The 21,654-nt window shown below is 52.9% G+C and overlaps 1 protein-coding gene across 3 annotated transcripts in view; it reads left to right on the top strand.

The window, feature by feature from the left end:
• The window catches only part of GRB10 (growth factor receptor bound protein 10), a gene marked incomplete at its 3' end in the record, with an annotated part of 109,447 nt that overhangs the window by 68,178 nt on the left and 19,615 nt on the right, over positions 1 to 21,654 (top strand). For 2 of the 3 annotated variants that reach the window (XM_080701093.1, XM_080701094.1), the window contains 3 exons: positions 12,430 to 12,586; positions 19,367 to 19,482; positions 20,489 to 20,557. In XM_080701093.1, the coding sequence (XP_080557219.1) occupies positions 12,430 to 12,586; positions 19,367 to 19,482; positions 20,489 to 20,557 (342 nt within the window). Of the gene's footprint in view, positions 1 to 12,315; positions 12,587 to 19,366; positions 19,483 to 20,488; positions 20,558 to 21,654 lie in introns of all 3 variants that reach the window. The other variant, XM_080701092.1, reaches the window with a different exon arrangement.

The following is a 21,654-nucleotide window of genomic DNA, read 5'->3' as shown; positions in this document are numbered from 1 at the left end:
AGCCGCATTACAGTGCTGTCAAAACTTAGAAGGTGAGCTCAGAGCTCCTTGTGCAGGTCCAGCGGGGCCTAGCTTCGGCACACTGTCACGGTCTAAGCGCACCTCCTTGGTGACCTTCTGCTTCCAGTAAGGATCCAGACAAGCTGTGGACGGATCTGCTGCCGAGGTTGTTTACAAAGTTTCCCATCCTAAAATAAGACCATGAAAATGTTAACTGGCCCTGTGGGTGACTGGCAAGAAAACTGGCTCCCACCTCAAGGCATTGTCCAAATTTGTAACAAGGAAACCCAGGAATCAGGCCTGGTACTGTTTTTCTGGGGATCCACGTTGGCTCCTCATGGGAACATTCACTGGTGCCTGTGAGCACTCGGCGGAAACTGCTCTCCGCGGCCATTCAAACCTGTGTGAAGGGTCGTGTCTCCACCGCGTCTCCCCTGGGCCCCTGGTCTTTTGGGAAGCACACAGCACTGGTTTTGCCATAATGAGCACCCGGCTGGCTGCCTGCGAGTCTTCACGGGGGATCAGGGTGGGAGATGTTTCGGGTCAAAGGAGTTTGGGTTCCTTTTTTTTTCTTCTTCTTCTTCTTTTTTTGTCATTTGCCTGAGGGAAAGCGAAATCTGATATTCTTCATCCTTTCCTGTGAAGTCAAAGAAGTAGCCCGGGCGGTCAAGTGTTCTTACGCAAAGTCACTGCATCCGCTGGGGAGAACTCAATCATTATAGGAGAAGGGGAGTGTAAATCTCTCTGGAAGGCCGCTGGGGACAGCCAGGTGACCAGAGGCCTCACAGGGCATGTCAGTAAATTCCCATGTTCATGACCAAGGGGGGGAGAAAAGAGAAGGTCAAGATATCTGAACATTCGTGGGAGAGGAGAAACCCCTCTGGCCCTGGCGTCTCAGCAGACACCTTCTAAAATCACTGCTTAGGTAAGTTAGTAGCCCTTCTTCTGCCTCTCCGGGTTTCCTGAGGGGTCCCTTAGTGGGCAGGAGTGGGGCAGGTCCTGGGAGTCAGGATCCCAGGTCTTGAAAATGTCTGCCACGGCATAGACTTGTCACAGAAGACCAGCTCCGGCAGGCCGTGCGTCAGTTAGCCGTGGAGTGCAGACAGACAGGACCCGTGGGACGCCCCTCCAGCCGGCCCTGTGACCTCCAAACGTTAGAGCAGGCTGCTAGCACCCCGGAACCAAGTGCGGGGTGCCAGCCGCACAGGGTCGGGCTAACGCTGTGGGTCTTCTTGCCGCCCAAGCCTGGCCCCTCTGCAGACCTGTATCCTATCAGACGCAAAGGCTGGTGGCCGACGGCCCCAATGGCCCCTGCCAGGGAGCAGTCATAAGGAGAGGAACCCACAGTTCTGCCCCTGCTAGAATCGGGCAAATTCCTCTGACCTGTTGGCTTCAGCTGTGACCGTTGGGCGCCAGCTCCTTGCAGAGCCCGCATCTCGGGAGCCGCTGCAGCGTGGGCCCCGTTCTCAAGGAGCTTAGCGTGGTGCCGTGCGGCGCTTCCCAGGACAAGGCAGGGGAGAGCTGCTAGTTACAGCTAACTAACGTGACGTGCAGAAACAAAGAGGCTGTCAGCTACCTAGAAGCCTGGGCAAGCATCGCTCTGAGCGGCTCTGTGACCCTGCGGGAGGAAGGGCGCTGTGGCTGAGTTCCTGGCAGGTGCATCCTGGAGGCTCAACTGGGTCCTCTTCGTGATTGGCAGGAACAGCTGAGGTTCATGCCAGAATCTCTGATCCTGTAGCTGGGGGACCCTGAAACCGACCAAGGGAGACAGCTGCTTCTAATCAGAGATCACCACGCTGGGGAAAAAACACCATCTGACGGCCCCTGGTTCCTTCCTGTCTGGCCGACCTTCATCTCCTCAGACTTCCCAGGCTCCACGGCTCCCCAGGCCTGGGGTCCTGCCCAGGTGCAGGATGAGCAGCGCAGGGCAGCCCTAGCTCTCCAGCTACACCGTCACCTCTGCTCCTGGCCGCACCCGCTGTCACTGTCCCAACTCTAGGTTAGGGTGGTGTCGATGCGGCCGTCAACAGGGCGGATTGTGGTTGGGAGCAGCTAGGGCTGCCCTGCACTCACCCCAGTGAGTGGGTCCCCCAGGGCCCTGGCTGCTGGCGAATACTGCGAGACGCTTCCGAACTGCCTGCACTAGGGCGCCGGCCTTTGCACTCCTGCATTTTTATGACTTTTCGAACAAGAAAGCTTGGGTTTGTTTGTCGATATTGATACGCCAGAGCCTACTGATCTTACTTTTATCTAAGACTGTGCTCTATGAAGTGAGGTCACACACAAAACCCTTGATTCAGGAGAGTTAAAAGAAATTACAGAAGCCGGGCGTGGTGGCGTGGCGCACACTTGTAATCCCAGTATTCGGGAGGCTGAGACAGGAGGATCACGGTTCACAGCCAGCCTCAGCTACTTAGTGAGGCGCTTTGCAACTCAGTAAGACCCTTTTTCAAAATAAAGAATAAAAAATAGGGCTGAGTGTAACTCGGAGGTAGAATGCCCCTGGGTCTCATTGTTAGTACCACACACACACAAAATGTACAAAGTACAGTCATGTCAGGGTCTGTGCAGCTGACTCCAAGATCCTCAGGGCTACCAAACTCACAGGTCCCTCCGTTAACCCATCAGTATTTGCATAGAATCTTCAGAAGATTTCGCCATCTCGAGATCACTTACCTTCTCTGATGCGGTGCAAATGTTATGTAAATACTTTTTATAGCAGTTAAAGAGAACAGCTGGGTGAAGCGCTGCGCACCTATAGTCCCAGTACTTGGAAGGCTGAGGCAGGAGGATCACAGGTTCGAGTGACGTAGCAAGAACTTCAACAATTTAGTGTGAGACCCTGTTTGAAATAAAAAATAAAATTGGGGTGGGATGGACCTTGGAGGTAGAGTGCTCATGGTTCAATACTCAGGACCCCATACACACATACACATGTATGTATTTACTATCTACACACACATGTAGGTAGGTAGATAGGTATGTATGCATGTTTATCTGCAGTTGTTTGCATAATCGGATGCAGAAGTAGAGTTTGCAGAGGGTAGACCGTAATGTTTGTAGTTAGTGTTTGAGGAAACATCCCGTGCCGGGAGGGTGATGATGTGATCAGGGACGCTATGATTTTACACAACGTCTGCTAGTCATGACACGTCCCCCTTGGTTGTCTTAAAGCCTATGGGTGGAATTTTAACTGAAGAAATCACACCTAGGAAGAATCACCCCATCATTTATTTAATAGCATCTAATCCTATTTGGTGATTTAATTTATCTAAGGCATTTAATAACAGCTCATAATTTATTTATCAAAAAATGCAAATGCCTCCGATTTCTTTCAGAGTACCAAAGTTCTTTCCTTCCGGGGGTAGTGAAATTTAATCACTCAGTATTGGGATCCTCATGGTGAAAATCAATAAGGCATTTTTAACTGCTTTGTGACTCATTTGAAGTAGAGAGCTGTGGGGGATAAAGACGATTACCATAGCAAAGAAGTCTGAGTCCTGAGGCTGCACCTGGGACACTGGTGGTGTCAGCCCCGCAGCCTGCACCACTGTGCGATCCTTTTGCCACCAGCCTCAGCAGACCCAGCCCACATAGGTCTCTTTTGTGTCAAACCAGCCAGGGCCTTCTCTGCCTGACCCTCCTCCCGGAGCTAGCAGGACACGCACCGGCAGGGCCTGCATTTGACAACAGCAGCTCTGAGTGCCTGCCGTGTGCCTGGCTAGTGGCAGCCATAAGCACACGGCGGAGCCCTGCTGCTCCCGCTCTCCCACCTACAGAAGCAGGCACCCTGAGCTGCAGCCAGCACCGCGGCCTGTTCTGGCCTGAGAGGTGCCTGTGGCTGGGCTAGGCCCTTGTCTTTCTGGCCTGCACTTCGGAGCCCTGCATGTGGCCTTCTGGGGTGCCTGGGGCTGGCTGAGGCTCAGGATTGGGAGACACTGTCAGGGCAGGAGGCACGGCTTGCCCTGGCCCAGGCCCAGGTGATTAGAGGGAAATACAGAGCAGCTCACACACACCTTCAGAGGTTGCAATAGGAGTCCGGCAGCGGCTGGATTTAGGAAGCACAAACTCTGCACTTAGATGGATGCACTTGACTTTAGGGAGCCACAACCCAAACCAGGCTCGAGTGGTAGAGGGGGAAACTGAGGCGGCACCTGGGGTGCACACCGCGCATGGGTGACGTGTGGTGTGTGATGCCAAGAACAGGCTTGCGTGCGGAAGAAGCGGAGGCTCACACACAGGAGTGTGCAGCCTAGGAGGACTTCCCTCCCTGTGAGGGGAAGGCGGGCCACGCCCGGCCCTGCAGCCAGTCAGGATTGTCTGTGGCCGCATAGCGACCTGTTACGGCACATTTTTCTATTTGCTGTTTAAATACAATTAGTCTCATATTGTAAACCCATCACTAATGGGGCATAAATATTGTCTTAGTGCCAATTGGCTCCGCTCCCTTTGCTTAAACTTCCGAAATTAATTTTCTGGAACCTAATTAATGCCCTCGCATAGAGTGTGCGCGCACATTTGCTAACGATCCAAATGGGGCCTCCTGAGGTTTTCACTGCGCTGTGATGAATACGCTGTACCGTTAGACCGTCCATCCCGAGCGCCCTGTGCCTGGCTCACGGTGGACGGCTCGAGCTTTGAGGTGCCTCTCAGGATGTGTGCTGCAGAGCGGGCGCCGCGCCCGCATCCCCAGGCCTCCCGCGCCGGTCCTGAGGCAGCTTGCCTGAGGCTGACTGGCCCCTGCCTGGCCCAAAGACTAGGTCACTGGGTGCTCATGAGCCCTTACTCAAGCACCTCCAGTTTGCCCTGGCACCTCTTTGGTTTCTCCTGATACCGAAAGCTACTAGAACCGGGCCTGATGGTAGTGGAGACTGAGGGCTGAGGACACAGCGGACAGATGGCTGGCAGCCCCAGGGGCCAGGTAAGTTGCCGATACCTGCTGTGGTCACTGCTGGTTTCCCCAGCAAAGCAGGAGTCGGTGTGGGAAACCCTGCGGCTCCTCTCTCCCCCTAAAAGATGAAATCCTCGTGACTCTCCAAAGTCAGTGAAGCATCCAAGACCACCCAAGACCCCGTCTTCACAACATGCCCAGCAGCGTTGCGTGGAACAAATCCACCTCTCAGGAACGGAAGTGAGAATTGCTTGGTGTGTCACTCTGTTGGAGGGTCGTCACGGCACTCCAAAACCAGGCAGGGGAAAAGCAAGAGTGTGTGTGGGCTCCCTCACTGTGCGCCGCCACACACGAGGCAGGATGGGCGTTCTGACCCCCTGGGGCCCGGGTCTCATGCCCCTCTGTGGAGTCCTGCGCCCACAGGCTCTGAGTGTGTCTTGCCATCCGTCTGCAAGGAATTCTGGGCTGCCCGAGAAAGACATACAGCTACAGCATCACTCGGCTCATTAGTTCAGCCTCCGAAAATGTGCGGGGCCCGTGGACACCCAGCAGAGTGGGCAGGAGGTGTGCAGCATCTCCGGCTGGGCCTGTCACTCCTCGGGATCAATCAGCGAGGTGGTCCCCCAGTCCTTGCTGTGCACTCCCAGTGCTGGAATCGCAGCCGCTTTCTCCCTGCCCTGACCTACTGTCTTCCCTTCAAGTAGCTCATTTGGCTGCCAGCCCTCTACCTGTGCTTCACACCTTGCCATTTCTAGGATTCTAGATATTTCATTGTTTTAAGGAGAGAGAGGGGAAAAAAAACCAAAACCATACAAATCCAGTACATTAGGAAAATTTTGCATCCTCGCTCCTTTCTCAGGAATTCACATTTCCTACTTTGTTTAGAGGATCTGGGGGGGAAAAAAGACTCCAGGGAAGAAACCTACTGGACTGCAGTCAACACAGAATTTCTCAAAATCTGGTTTTTCTCAGACAACCGCTTTGTACACAACACCTGCGCTCCCCAGTGAGCCCCCATGAGCAGATGTGCTCAACTGTCCAGGACCGTTGTTACACGGTCAAATTCCTCCCTGGCTGGTCGCCATTTCTCTGGCAGGATTGCTAAATCCTCAGAGCGCCCTGGGGCTCTCAGCCCCCGTAATCCCCAAGGCTCCGACGTGACCGTACCTTCGTGTTTCTATGTTTGCCTCTGGACAAGTGGTACGATTGCGGTGGGGTCACGACCTGGAGGAGGCCACATGTTTGGCTAAATATGAGACAGGAAATCGTCCCAGGAATCTCATGTGAAATCCCAAACCCTGGTGTTTCTCTGGACTATAAATATATCTTAGCATACAGCGTCTCTAAATTTGAGAAGCCTAAAACTTATTTAGGCTCCATTATTACAGTGTCAAATATGTCTTCTCTCTGAGAAGCCCTAAAAACACACTTATCTTCTCCTTTTGCAGGAAGAGTCGCCAGGCTTTCACCTAAAAGTCTAGGTCTCTGTCTTGCCCGTATGTGGGCAACCATGGTGAGGCTCCTGCCACAGAATCAAAGTCCAGGGAGAGTGCAGTTACTGCTTATCTGTGAGCATTGGGGCATTTCAAACAGGGCTACTGGTCCTGCTTGGAACAACACAGTTTTTTTTCTTGGCAGAGTGATTCGCTAATTCTTACTGCTGCTTTAACTTGAAATTTCATTAAAAAATTTGGAAGTCGTTGGCGAGCGAACATTGTACAATGATTAACCTGCACAGAAGCTTGTCTTTGGGCCAGTGGGCAGCACCCTGCCCTGTGATGTTTGTGTTGTTGGAGTACACCTCGCCCGTGGAGAAGGAGCCTTCCACATCCAGAGGGAGGGACATCTATGTGCAGTAGAACAAACTGCACATCCGAAAAACTCCCAAATCGAGAATCTAGAACTTTGGGGACACCAGTGTGAAGCTAAGAGTGGAAAGTTTCACAGCATGAAAGTTGGTTTCTTGCACAAAAATATTAGAAATATTGTGTAAGATGACCTTTAGGCTGGGTCTATAAAGTATACACAAAACATAAATACGCTTCGTGTTTGGACTTGGGTCCCTTCCCTGAGACAACCTCACCGTGTGTAGACAGATCGTGAATACTTCTGCTCCCGAGCTCTGCAGGTCAGGGATGCTTGACCCGTGTCTGTGCTCAGTCAAGGAGAGACTTCTGTAGTTTCCTTCTGACATCAGTTCCTCGTGGCACAGGATGATTCCAAAATGGAGACGGTAGCATCTGAGTCTTGGCTCAGTGTTCAGGGCTGTGGGGAACATTTGCCACCCTTCTCGGGCATTGGAGCTGAACGTGCCCTTGCAGTGCAGGGCGCTACCTGAAGTCTAAATCACGTGCTGGAACGGGGTGTCCTGGCCATGTGGCACACCTCCTCCCGCCCAGCTTGGCAGCTGCCTTCTCTTTCCCTCCATATCGTTTCTGTTCTCCCTTTCTCTGGCTCTTACTTCAGTCTCTGAACTGGCATAAAGGAAACGTAATCTGAGTCATTAAAAAAAAAAAAATGTGAAAAAGAGAAAGCAAGCGTCCCTGGAGGAAGGCAGGCGAGGTGTCTGCGCCTTCGGAGGAGGGGATGTGGCAAATGCACTTCTGGCGCCAAGTCTCAGCATTTCTAGGAAAGAGAACACAGATGTTGACCCCATCTGGAAGGTTTATAAGTACACACCCTCTGCTGGCCATGTTTCTGGGTCCTGGGAGAACCAGATGCTAATGGCTAGGGCGGTTTAGCACCTACCTTACCCCAGACGAGCTCCTCCTTGGAACTGCACACCAGATAAGCTCCCAAGGCAAAGCAGCTGCCCCTGGCCCCTTTATCAATCCTGGCATCTTCTGACCCATTTGTAGGAGGAGAACCCTGAGAGAAGATATAAATGGAATGCCAAGCAATGTGGCACATTCCTCAGCTTTTGCTCACGGGAAGCATTTCTGTTCGCAGTCCCTGGACTCTCCAGGGAGCCCTGGAAGGGGACCAGAGTGGTGGCGCAAATATCACAGATCCTCAGGGAAGTGGAAGCAGCTTTCTCCCTGTGATGTGACCTTAGGATGGAAGTGTGATCACCCTTTTGGCTCTGACCATGGAGCTCTGTGGAGGAACCATTCTAGCCATAGGAAATATGTGAGTTTTCTGCTACTATAACAAAAACCCCAAAGCAGTTAACTTAAAAAGAGTGGAGGCTGGTTCTGGATAAGGCTTCTAGAGGTCCCAGTCCAAGATCCATTGGCCTCAGTTATCTGGACTGCTGGCAAGGGTGCAGCAGCATGGCAGAGGACAGAGGACTTGGCAGAGCAGATCGCTCACCTGGTGAGCCAGGAAGCTCATCACAGAGAGAAAGGAGGAGCACCCCACTGAGGGCCCGCCCCCATGACCAGGGCCACCTGAGCTCCATCCCCTCCCAGTTTCTCCAGGCTGGGGATCAGGCCTTAATTAATGTGTGGTCCTTTGGTGGGAGCTCACTCCAGCCATAGCAGTAGAAGACATCTTGGGTGCCGTACCGAAACCCCACCTTCTCAATGGGTATTTCTGTCAGGAGACAGGCCAGACACATGGAATAGACTCGGGGCTTGGGCACTGAGCTCAGAGTATTGAATGTGTCCTCCATGGGTAAAAGTGCAGAGGTAGGAAGCCTGTCCCTCAGAAGCGTCAGAGAAAAGAGGGGCCAGGCCGCCGTGCCCTCCGCAGCGCCCCTCGTCAGCAGGCTGGTCTTTCTTACACTCCACTCACACTCTGCCTCATTACTCCCTCACAAAGCGAGTCACAGATTACCATTTTCAGAGGGAAGTGATAATCAATATCCCTCGACTTCTTCGAGGCTCTTTGTAAAGTCTTCTAGACACTCTCCCGAGTCCTGCCGCATCTCCTCACACCAACAACTTCCTCATTACCCTCAAGGTGGCGTTGAGTGTCTGAAGCCGGGGGGGGGTCTGTGCTCTGCAGCTCAGAGGACCCCGGCACCGCCTGGCCCCAGCTCCTCACTCTCCAGGGCTTGCCTTGGCCTCGACCCCTCTTTCGAGGCCTTCTGTCCCAGCCTCTCACATGGGCCACCAGGGCTGGTCTTGGCGTCACCTGCTCTTCACTACCCTCCCCCTGTGCCAAGCTACTCTCAGCTCCCAGATTTGTGTCCTCCTCCAGCCTTCCCAAGGCCACGCTCCTCTTTCCAGCTGAACACCTAAAAGGAACTTAAAGCTTACTACGTCCCAAGTCAGTGCCTGTGGTCCCCCCAAACGCAGTTCCTCCAAGTCGCCCATTGCAGCGAGTGGCAGCCCTGTCCCCAGGACAGAAGCATGACCACCTTCCCCGCTCCTCCCCCTGCTGCCAGGGCCCAGGTCTGAGCTGCGCCTTCTTTGTGTGACCCTTACAGAGACTTCTGACTCACTGGCCTGCAGCTTCTATCAGCCCCCCGCCCCTGCCATGTGCCAGCCTGTGCTCAGAGCGTGGCATCAGGGGCACCGTACAATTAATTGTAGATTATATTCTCCGTTTAATATTTCACAGTAAATTGGATTACTACTTTTTTGTGTGTATATGTGGTACTGGGCATTAAACCCAAGGGCATTGTATCTCTGAGCTTTGCCCCCAGCCCTATTTATTTATTGTTTGGGACAGGGTCTCTTTAGGTTGCTGAGAGCCTCACTACTTGCTGAGGCTGTCCTGGATCCTGTGATCCTCCTGTCTCCGCCTCCCAAGTACTAGGATTTCAGCTTGGGCCACCTCGCCAGGGGATGGAACCCAGGGGCATTCTACCTCCAGGCTACACTCCCAGCCCTATTTTGTATTTTTTATTTTGAAACAAGATCTCACTACATTGCTGAGCCTGGGGAACCTGCCATCCTCCTGCCTCTCAAGTACTGGGATTACAGCTTGTACCACCACACCTAGCTTGATTGCTACTGATTTAGAAAACCCTTAAAAATATATTTTACTTAGAAAATATCACTTTTAATTCTGCAGCACTTGTTATTTTGATCTGCACTTCAGTTTACAAAGCACTGGGACCGGATGCCATATCTTTATTACCAAGGTTGGAAGCTAGAAGGTACGAGATCTGAGGTGGTTGTAGTTGTCTGGTTTCACTGAGATTGTCAGCACTAGCGGTTGGACCGCGTGAGCTTTCTTCCTTCATGAAAGGCACATTCCACCCTCCTCTGCTCATTCTGCGCCTTTTCCGTGAGCGGCACTTTTAGACCCAGTTAGAGGTGCCTGCGTTGGCTCGCAGTCTGGTCAGGGTCAGTGGAAAGCTTGTGTGTGAGCTTCACTCATAACCAGTGTCTCAGTGCCGCCTCTCCCGGGGTGAAGTGGAGGTGTGTGATTGGCCGGGGCCGGCTCTGCCTGGGCTCTGCTGCTGGTTGCAGTGTGACTATGAACACGCTCTTGCCACCAGGCCCGGAAGGCAGTGTCCCAGGCAAGCCCTCCTGCCCCCTGGCCGTTCCCAAGGCGTCCAGAAACTCTAGAAGATGTTTACCGGGCCTGCGAGCAGAGGTGCAAGCCCAGAGGAGTTTGTCGCAGTGGCATTTGTGTTCCCGTCCACCCTGGAGCCTCTGAGTAGAGGACAGCTGGCGAGGAGGTCGGCTGCACCGTGCACCGGGCACCGGCTCCATTCCGCCGTAGACCTTCCGAGCTGGTGTTGAGCGGAAGCTTTTCGCCATTGTCTTGGTTACAGAGGTGTCAGTACCCGCATTGCTGAGTTGTGCCTTGTATGTGCCCAGCTTGTCCAGGAGATACCCCTGCACAGCCAGCAGGAAGTGGCCACCAGCCACCGTTGCTGGGATCTTTTGCTCGGCCTGCTGATTTTATGTACTGGAAAAGCAGCAGTCTGGGAGACCATGTGGTGCCAGTGAATACAGTCTGCTTTGAAAAATGGAACCACACTAATAAATGTCCCTGACACTGGCCGGTTAGTCGTGTTTCTGGGATTCTGTAATCTCATCTCAATGGTGGGTAAGCTGAGTTTTCTAAACGCAAGGCGTTAGAGGTGGTGTATAGAATGATATAAGCTATGTTCCTACTACATTTTGGAGATTCATTGGGATATCCGGGGGTAAAATCTGTATTTACAAGTTGGACCAGTAGATAGCCTTTCAGGCCAGCTCCAGTTTTGTGGCTGCACTTCCCTACCAACCACTCCCCTGCCATCACCCTGCTGGGCCGCCACACTGTTGACATTTGGCGTGGACCCCACCATGCGCTGAGGAAGTCCACGGCATCCTGGACCCCACCGGCATGGCGAGCGTTGTCAGCCGGCTGCTGTGGCAGTGCCAGCGACGACCACACTTGCCACAGGTCCTGCCGAGCACTCCTCGGTAAAGCCCCTTCCCAGCGCTGCAGCCCCTTGGGTCCAGTCCAGCCTGGGGCTCTCTGAGTCGGGAAGCAGGGAATGGGGATCCCCTCTGAACACCCTGGTCCCTGAGCCGGTCCTCAGGGTGACCCTGCTGGAAGCTAGGACAGCGTCCACTTCCCAGCCTGCAGGCTCCGTCTGGCCCTGGCGCACCAGTCGGATTCCCCACACACACCTAACCCCACTGCAGAGCAGACCACGCCAGAGGGAGGGAGCGAGCGGGGGCATCGTGTCCCCACGGCAGAGCTGGCGGGACCTTCTGGCCGATTGGATTGAGGCCGTGTCCTCACTGTGATGGCGGTAGTCGCCGGCCGATTGCATCAGCACCTGGATGGAACTATCAGGCCTCTTGGGTGCCGGGTTCACCACCCAAGGCCCAGTGCAAGGCAGGCCAGAGGCAGGGCAGTCACACGCTGGCGGCCGCAGTCGGGGCGGGGAGCCCAGCCTGCCAGGGACATTTAGGGGCGACCAGGAACAGACTCCCACGAAGAGGCACTCGGGATTTAAAATGCCGTCTTGTCCCTCTGGCTGTTTATTCCGTGCTGTTGAGGTAAGAGTTTTTGTTAACACATCTCACCTCTCCTGAAGATCACATCGCTATCCGTGTTGAGCTGGGACCTCTGCAGTCTTCGCGACTTCTGCTTTGCCCCTGCCTTTGCCTGGAGCCGTCTGGTTTTCATACATTTGAACAGGACCAGAAAAGTGAAGCTTGCATGCCCTTGTGTCCGGGAGCGGGGCCAAACAATCTCACGATGTGTTCTTACTGTGCGCTTTGTACAGTTATTTCAGCTTGTGTGTGTTGGTTTATCTCAACTTCTCCTGCACCCCAGGGAATGTAAAGTGGCCAGGTGGGGGAGCCGGAGCTGGATGCCTGGACACTGGGAGCAGGGTTGGGAAGGGAGGCGGAGGCCGATCCGAGTTACGTTGCTTCGCCCAACTCCACGCTGACCTGAGCCGTGCGGGTGGTCCTGGGCATCTGTGCTCGGTGTGTGGTGACCCCACCTGCTCTGTCACAGGCGGGAGGGGAAGCGAGGAGGGAGAGGCACTGAACGCCATAGTGCCCACAGCCAGAAACCAGTGGCCTGCGTGCCGGAACACCGCTCTCGTCACTGTGTCTGTTTTACATCGTCCTTGTCTCTACTTCTTAGAAACGTCGATTGTTTATACGCTCCCGTCCTCTCCTGTGTTGCAGGATGTTAAAGTCTTCAGCGAAGATGGGACAAGCAAGGTGGTGGAGATTCTGTCTGACATGACGGCCAGGGACCTGTGCCAGCTGCTGGTGTACAAGAGTCACTGCGTGGATGATAATAGCTGGGCTCTGGTGGAGCACCACCCACACCTCGGACTGGGTAGGAGCAGGGCGTGCGCGGCCTCATCTCCTCCTGCGCCTTCCTCTCTCCGGTGCCCTGCCTCTGGGGCCTGGAGGCTCCGGCCTTGGGCGGGTGAAGCAGTAACTTCTTGGGGCGCAGACGAGGGACGGTTCCCTGTGACTCGGGCCCTCTCCTGGCTGTCAGAACCAGGAGAGTTTGTTGCTCTCCCGTGGGCTGGGGTCTGGGGAGAGCCTCACTCCCAAGGTCAGACCGCAGCTGCCGCTCCTCAGAGAGCAGCTTGTCCTGCCGAGGGGAAGCAGGGAGGCCCAGGGGCTGGGCTGGAGTGCGTCATGAAGGATTGCTTCCACGTTTGCTACTTGCGGTCCATTTTTCTGAGCTGTTGAGGGATGCGTGGATGCTGTGTGTGTGTGTGTGTGTGTGTGTGTGTGTGTGTGTGTGTGTGTGTGTGCCAGTTTCAAGCGCACGCACATATGTGTTGTGTCTGAAGAGCAGGAGACATTTTCTGCCATGGAATATTTGAAAATGCACACTTTTCCAGAACTCACTGAGGTGCGCTGTTTCGTTTGCTCAGATCACAGGCACATGTTTGAAACCAGAATAGTTTCTAAATCTTCAGCTATGTTTCTTCCATATTGAAGGAGAAAAAAAAAAAAAAACAACTAGATCACAAACTTCCCATGATTCTAAATTCTCAAGAACCTTTTTGAAATATTAATGAATTGAATCTCAACCTCTTGGTTAAATGCTCATTCAGCTAAGTAGCATTCTTCCCACAGAGGATGTAAATTTGAGTCGGTAGATGTGGGGCCTGCTCCTAAAGGCAGCCTATAAACTACACAGTGGTTGGAAACCTGCATCATGTACACACACACACACACACACACACACACACACACACACACGGAATGTGCGGAGAGGCAGCTGCAAGAAGGAGTCTTTATAGTTGGACCCAACGCAGTAAGCAGTGTTGAAAGCCCATTCAGAAGTCCGCGTCCCCGTCCCCTCTAAAGGAGCAATGGTAGGAGGTTCCACCCGTTTTCTTCTCGATTGGCGCCAGGGAGTCAGCCTGGCCTTTGAGCATGTTAGTAACTTCTCTGCACCCAGACGCACGCCCAGCCCCAGCTGCAGGTATTTAACACGTGCATGCAATTGTCCGCACTCAGACCTTACACAAACTGGGCACAAACACACATAAACATTTTAACTGACACCAGATATTTCAGAAATCTGCTTCAAATATTTAGGAAGGCTTTGGTTTCTAGAACACCATACAGCAGATAAATAAAGTATATGCTAAACCTTTGGAAATAAACAAAAGTGTAACAGTTTACTCTGCAAGAGTAGAAAAAGTGACCCCCCCACACACAGATATGTCTTTGTCCTCTCATTCACAGGCAGACTTAACACACTTGTAAACAGGATGATGCTTTACTTTAAAATGTGGTACAAAGGGGAGGAAAGGGGGAAAAAGGAGGGGAGAAAGTAAAATGACTTAAAAACAAAAAATGCCATTTGGGCCAAAATTTGTGTTCTTTTTGACCAAAAGAAATTAACGCGTCTCACACAACCAGAATGTGGAGATGCTGAAGTGTCCTGGAACATTCTTTCTCGGTGTTGCCAGACAGCAGTTTCTTTCTGATTAGGGACAGGCAGACACTTCTCCTAGGGGCTGGGTTTAGCAGAGGACTGTGCAAGTGTTTCAGACTCACCGGGTTCTACAATGACAAGGTCCGGCACCAGGGCACTTTCACCTCTGTGTTCCCGTTCTGTCCCTCTAACATCGCTGCTTGTGGTGTGTGTGTGTGTGTGTGTGTGTGTGTGTGTGTGTGTGTGTGTGTGTGTGTGTGTGTGTTTGGGTGTGCATGTGCGTGTGACCGAAGCCTGTTGGTTAATTAAAAAACAAAAACAGGCCGGGTGTGGTGGCACACACTTATAACCCCAGCATTTGGGAAGCTGAGATAGAAGGATCGTGGTGCGCAGACAGCCTCAACCACTTAGTGAGGCTGTCTGCAACTCAGTGAGACCCTGTTTCAAATAAAAAATAGAGCTGGGGGCATAGCTCAGAGCTAGAATGCCCCTGATTTCAGTCCCCAGTACTGCAAAAATAATAATAATAATAATAATAATAATAATAATAATAAATAACACCAAAACAAAACAAAAAACCAGTCAGGTTGCAGTTCAGGGGGAAATCCTGTTTCTGCCAGATTCAGCAGCATTTGAATGCCAGGGTCCCCCGGAAAGAAGGGTGCAGGTGCCCTTGGGTGCCTGCGAGAGCTTCCCTCAGGAGTCTCGGCATCAACCCCAGCGTGGATGCAAGGGACTCGGCCACAGGGAGGGAGCTTTTGGCAGTGGCGGGCGCTCGGCTATGCTCCCAGGCCTTCCCACCGGCAGGGCTACACGGCCCACCCAGCACTGTGTCTGTGTAGGAGGTGCTTCTCCTCAGTAGTTACACACTGGGTCTTCTCATCGGGACGTAGGTACTGGAGAGGCCGTTAGCTGGGGCGAAGGAGGGGCTGTGCCGCAAATCCATCAAGCGGATTTGACGGCAGGTCCTTACCCAGACCCCTGACAATTAAGGGCAGGAGGCATCCTAGTGAGGTGCCATTTTTAGCCTGCGTGTAGCCTCTGAAATGGAGGACTTCAAGGCACAGTTACGCTACTGATCTGAGCAGCTGAAATACTAGACCCATAAGGATAGAAAACCTTTTGCACTCCCAGAAAGGAGCGATGGCTTTTGGAGAGGGTGAGGCCATGCCCCATCTTACAAGGCAGCTTTCTTTTCAGTAGAGAAGAGCCCCGAGGGCCCCTCAGGGCACGGTCTCCCCCATTCTGATGGAGAAGCAGGAGCAGTGCTCTGGTTGGTGAGACCAGACCCGCTCCTCAGCGCTGCATTGTTGCTAGCAAGGGGCCCTTCCTGGTCCCCACCCGCAGCTCCTGAGGGCACTAACCACTCGAGACACTTTGGAAACTTGCTGCAACACCCTTTCCTTGGTGGGCGAAATCCCCAGCGAGTAGTGATTTTAGTTGGACGTTTCTGATTTTATGATTCCCCGGGGCCGGGCTCCAGCCTGCCCTCTTAAATGCTTCCCACAAGCCCTGCCTGGTGGGATCCTTCAGCCTCAGCCTCTGGGGGTAGAGCCCTCAGCTGCGGAAAGACTGTCCCCAACCAAGGCCACTCGCGACAAGCCCGCTGGGGTGCCAGCAGCACCGCAGGATGGCTTCACACGCCGAGGTCACAGTGACATTCAACAGGCTGCCGACGTAGCAAGTAAACAAATCTCAAGTTTTAGAGGAATTTAAAAACATACAAATGTGAGTGTTGAAACCGGGATTGCAGGTAAAGTCTTTCCCCGGGAGCCTGGGAGCCTGGGAGCACTGGGGACCGGGCTCTCTCTCCCCCAACCCTGGATGGTGTGTGCATCTGCCACGCAGAGCAAAGGCATCTCACGGGAGAGCAGGAGAGAGGAGGCTGCAGGAGACTGGATTCCAGGGCGTGAGGAATTCCGATGTCCTGCCTGGGCTGAGCCCCTCAGGAAAAGCAGCGGCTCTTTCTTGGGCCGCGTCCAGCTTTGTCTGGGTTCCCAGTCGGGGGAGGGCTGCCGGGGCCATAACTCTTAGGCTCCTACAGCTGCAAGCTTTGCATGCTGACATCTGGCCGTGTAGAAAGGTCTTAAAGGAGAAAACAGGCCCCTTTTGTTCCTCGGTTCTCAGACCCAGCCTTTCCCAGGCTGATTTTCTGTCTCTGGCCCCCCGTCCGTTACGTTAGAAAAGTACCAAATGACGGCCTCTCCCCGCGAAAATGTATCGCTGGAGGGAAGGCGCCTGTGGGCTTGTCTGACCTCGGAATGGTTTTCCCAGTGCAGGCCCTTTCACTGGTTGTGTGTGTGTGCGTGTGCGTGCGCGCTTCAAGGCATCAAATCCAGGGGCATTTGATCGATGATCTACGCTCCCAGCCCTTTTTAAAATTTTTGTTTTAAAACAAGGCTTCGCTAAGTTGCTGAGATTCTCACTAAGCTACCAAGACGGGCCTCGAAACCGTACTCCTCCCATCTCAGCCTCCCAAGTAAGGAGATTAGAGGTGTGCACCACTGTGCCCAGCTCTCACTGAAAACCAGCTTCTGGTGTCTCAGCCTGTGAAGCCCTGAGCTGACTGGAGGTGCTCCTCTGGTGCCGGGTGGGCTGTGCTCAGCGGCGATGGGCTCAGTGGTTTGCAGGCAAGCCCGCGGGCAGCTGCTGGGCTTGGGCAGAGACCGGGGCCTCTGTTCTCTGCACCAGGCCGTCCGTGGCCCTCTCTTGTCAAGTGGGGCGCACAGGTGTCTGCCCAGGAGTCACGGGTCACTGCTTGTTTTAAGGCACAGAAGTAAGATTTTCATCTGAGGTTGTCCAACATTCAAGTCTTTCTCATAAAGTAGGATTTTGGCGGAGACGCTGGGCTTAGTTTCAGAAACTGCAAACTAAATGTCCTTCAAGGAATTCTTTCCACTTCCACGAGTACAAAAAGTACTTTTGAAACACAGAGATGAGGCGAGCGCTCCAGTTTTGACTAGGGCCACTGGGACAGTCGGCAGCGAGTGGCCAGCCACGTGAGAGGGGAAGGCCGGGTGATGTCAGCCAGCCGCGGGCCAGCGTGGACGCTGGGCCTGGGGCCCTGGGGAAGGGCCGCCTGGTCCACTCCATCTCCCGTCTGGCTGGGAAAGAAAGGGAACACTGAAACAGCGGCATGTTTGTACAGGGACCAAAGCGCTTCTGGGGCACCCGGAGAGCTGACTGACAGGAGCCGTACCCTGGTAGCTCCCTGAGGCTTCGGCGCCCCCAGAGCCCAGCCCAGGGCTTAGATCAGAGGCTGCATGACTGGACCATGGCCCCTCGGGTTAGCACTTTCTGAGGTTCTTTTTTTCTTTTTCTTTCTTTTCTTTTTTTTTTTTTTTTTCAGTACTGGGGATGGAACCCAGGGGTGTTATTTTTTATTTCAAAACAGGGTCTCCCTGAGTTGCAAATGGCCTTACTAAGTAGTAGCTGAGGCTGTCCGCGAACCATAATTCTCCTGTCTCGGCCTCCCAAATGCTGGGGTTCTTTGGAGACAAAATGTCTTTTGTGTCAGGATTGGACCCCAGAGCCTCATTTAGGTAGCTGCCACCTGCCTTTTCTTTCTTTTTTTTTTTTTTCCTTTTACTCTGTCATTTTCCTGGTAAAAGTATTTTTTTTTTTTCTGTAAGCCATCTACCAGCAGGTTATTAAATGATTAGGTTTTGTTGTTTGGGTTTGAGTTTTTCCTGTAATGACCGAGAAATGTTTTTCCCTGAATAAAAGCAGCTAATAAGTCATCAATTTGCTTTCTCCCCTGGAAAATCTATTTTAAAGAAATGATGTTCTGCCTGACATTATTTTTGAGTCACATGCTCAAATCGTATGTTTTTCTCTCTTCTTCTGTCCTGAGGGAACTTAAGGGCCGTGTTTGGGTTTATGTGTTCCTGGCAAAATTTCCTGCAGACAGAGACAGGGTTTTGTTCCAGGTTTGCTAGTGGTGTCAGGTTTAGCCCTTCTCTGTGAGCTTCCTGGCAGCCACAGAGACAAAAATCCCTTTCCCTGGCAAGTTCTTGTTTTAAGTGCATTTCTGCTAAGGTCACCCCTCTGTGAGTGTCAGAACTGAGGCGGAGGACAGGTCGCCCAGAATTTGGGCTGGTGCCCCCGGTCCCGTTGAGAGGAGCGTGTCCACATCATCCTGTGCAGATAGGAGCGGACTCTCCAGATCCAAGACTGCTTTGACTTGGAAGTGTTTTTTCACCAACCTATCCTTCCGTTACATGCTGAGACTGTTCTAGAGACAGTTCTGGCTGCATGAAAGGGGGGTAGGGGCTTCACAAGACAAGCAGCCCATGTCCACCCCAGTGCTGTGACCTGTCCCCACGGCATCAGCCCGCACCCCAGCACTGAGGCAGATGTGTGTGTATTGTGGATTACACCCCATCCATGCCTTTTTCGTGACGATCCATGAGAGAGGATGTGACCACCCTCAGACAGCAGAGAGGCACATATTACCTCCCCCCGCACATAACATTTGTGAGTAGGCCAAGTTCTTCATGTGTCGTGTGCACCCAGGGTGTACACCAGCAAGGAAAAGGAGCTTTCCAGAAGGATAATGCTGTTTAAGGACGATGTTCTGAAGGTGTGTGTGCGTGTGTGTGCAATGCGTGCGCCGTGTGGGGTGTGGTCTTCTTGGATGAAGGCGTGTGTGCGTGTGTGTGCTATGCGTGCGCCGTGTGGGGTGTGGTCTTCTTGGCCTTCACACACAATGCGGTTGCTGAGAGTCCTGTAGTGGCTGTAATGGCTTCGTGCGAGAGGCTGCACTGCTCTTGCCCTGTCCAGGTAGCGGGTCGTGACTGCTCTGTGTGTCCCCAGGGCTGTTTCAGGCCGCCTCTGGCCCCACCCGCTCCTCTCAGCTGCCGCCCGCTCCTTCCTGCTCCCTGACTTCTCTGCTTTCCTTTGTGTGTGGATGTCTTCCTGGCTGTTGCAGTCTTTTCTGCACGAGAATTGAAACTGCTCAACAGAAGGGCAACCATTCTCTTTTCTCCTTAACATTCTCACGTTGCACTTGTGGTCAGCATTGGCCGGCTTTGTACATTGTCCATGGGACCTTGTAGGCCTTGGTAGTGCGTTCAAGAGTTCTCCGTTTAGCCCGGTTTCTGACCTCATCTTTGCTCCCAGCGTTTGAAGACTGGGAAGCCTGCAGGTTTGGCGCCAGCGGTGCCTGCCTGAGGGCCTGCCTCACCTCACTGTGGTGCTTTTGCCTTGCAGAGAGGTGCTTGGAAGACCATGAGCTGGTGGTCCAGGTGGAGGGGACCATGGCAAGCGAGAGTAAATTCTTATTCAGGAAGAATTACGCGAAATACGAGTTTTTTAAGAATCCTATGGTGAGTCTTATCTCTTCAAATTTGGGGGATGGAACTCTTAAACTTTTGACATTTATACATGGGTTTAATAATGTCGGATTACAAAATAATATAATTCATGGGCCAGTGCCCGGGTGTGAGACCTGGGTTACTGTTTAACAAAGATGTCCTGCTCAGAGCAGCCTCCGGTGCCTGGCTGAATGCCCCGTGACTGGTAAAGGCCGTGGCCTCCAACGGCAGCAGCTGGAAAGAGCAGTAGACTCCTGATCCAAGGAGAGAAGAGAGGCCGGGCTTTCTCATTTACTTTGAATGTTCTTAAATTGGAACGAATTGATCAAATATACTCAGGAGAAGAAACACTCATTATTCTTTGCAAATAGCAATTATTATCTCATGATTATATGTGAAAAGGCACGGAGAGAGATCGATACGATGGATTGGTGTGTTGACGTCATTGCCCTGATTTTTCTTTCCTTTGCTACTTTTGGGCAATGCTTGTCCCGTAACACCAGGAGGGGCAGCTTCATAGCCCCCAGGCACCACTCCTGTCCTGAGTCAGGGGGCAGAGGGCAGTGTCAACTCAGGGTAAAAACCGGGGTCCACTTCCAGCATGGATAATTTAGCTGCTTTTTTTTATTAAAAAGGAAGAAATGTGATAATTCTTTCTGGGTAATAGAGCAGAAGCAGCCTCTTCACACAGCTGCACCTGCTGCAGGAGCTGTCCATACCACGCGCTGGGTCACTGAACTCTAGCCCGCTAACCCTCTGCCACGATGCATAGCATCAAAACTGATTTATTAAGTGTCCTAGATGTTCCGTGTGTAAACTCGGGTCCAGTGTGTAAAGTACATGCTCTGGAAGTGGGCATTTCTTCTGTGTGATAGGGAAGCCAGGGGCTGCTGTTGAGAACACAGGTGCGCGGCAGCGTACCTGCTGGGGTGCGTTCTGTGCGGACAAGCCTGAGCACGCTCCCCGCCGCGCTGAGGCCGACCTTTAACACATTGCCTTTCGTTCTTCTCGCCCTCAGAATTACTTCCCGGAGCAGATGGTCACTTGGTGCCAGCAGGCCAACGGCAGTCAGGCCCAGCTTCTGCAGGTACTGGGCAAAACCAGTTTCCAGATGAAAATCCTCCTGTCCAGTTGGGCAGCTCGTGAAGGCTGGCAGAGGCTGGGTCCTCCTTGATCACATTAACCTGAGCTCTAGTGTAGTACAGAGAGTCACCGCATGCGTGGGGAGTCTGAGTGTAGCCAGGCACCTCCAGTGCAAAACCAATAGCTGCGTCCAAGACATGCAGGGTCTGACCAGGAGGCAGCCAGAGTGCGCTGTCTCTGAGCTGGGGCGGGAGGAGGGAAGACGGAGAAGCAGAGGTCTTGCTCTGAGCCTGGGTGCCCAGGATTGCATGCGGGGCAGGAACTCTACCTCCGAGCCACACCCCCAGCCCCGAGGAGCCCTTTTTAAAGTAATTTACAGAGCCGGGCACACTTGTAATCCCAGCATTTGGGAGGCTAAGACAGGAGGATCGCAGTTCATGTTCAGCCTCGGCTACTTGCAACTCAGTAAGACCCTGTTTCAAAATAAAGAATAAAAAATAGGGCTGAGGGTATAGCTCGGAGGTAGAATGCCCCTGTGTTCCACCCCCAGTAATGCAAAAAAAAAAAAAAAAAAGAAAAAGTAACTTACCATACATTGCAATTAAGGTAGCTGTTCTAATTGTCCTTCTGCTTTCTAATGTCTGTTCTAAGAAAACCTAGTCTTCCTCCTTCCCTTCCTGGGGATGGGATGGCCGGAGCCTCTGGGCTTAGTGCTAACCCACTTTCCTGTTGAGTCAGGAATGAGGAAGCAAACATTCCTGACGCCCCAAGCATGTCCAGGGAGAGGACTGGGGCTTATCTGCTCCGCCCAGGGCAGAGGGCCCACCAGCGTCACCGCCCACCAGCACCGCCCACCTTCACTAGGACCCTGCTTGCTTGGCCTCCCCACAAAGCCAGTGTGTGTGCTTGAGGGTTTTTTGAGACATTACTTAGAAGACTGTGGATAGAAGAGTTAGCCAAACAGAAGGCTGTCGCCAGTGTCCTGGGCTCCTGATCAGATGCCTTTTGTGCAGCTCCCTTCTGGAAGGATGCTAGCAGAAGACTGGCAGCTAGGTGCTGGATTTTAATTCTTGGGGCCCCTTACCCGTGGCCCCAGGTCTC

The sequence above is a fragment of the Muscardinus avellanarius genome (genome assembly GCF_963383645.1).
Source record: "Muscardinus avellanarius genome assembly, chromosome: 9".
In the NCBI taxonomy this organism is placed as follows: domain Eukaryota; kingdom Metazoa; phylum Chordata; class Mammalia; order Rodentia; family Gliridae; genus Muscardinus; species Muscardinus avellanarius.
The sequence above is the reverse complement of the archived record's forward strand: the minus strand, read 5'-3'. Positions and strand labels throughout refer to the sequence as shown.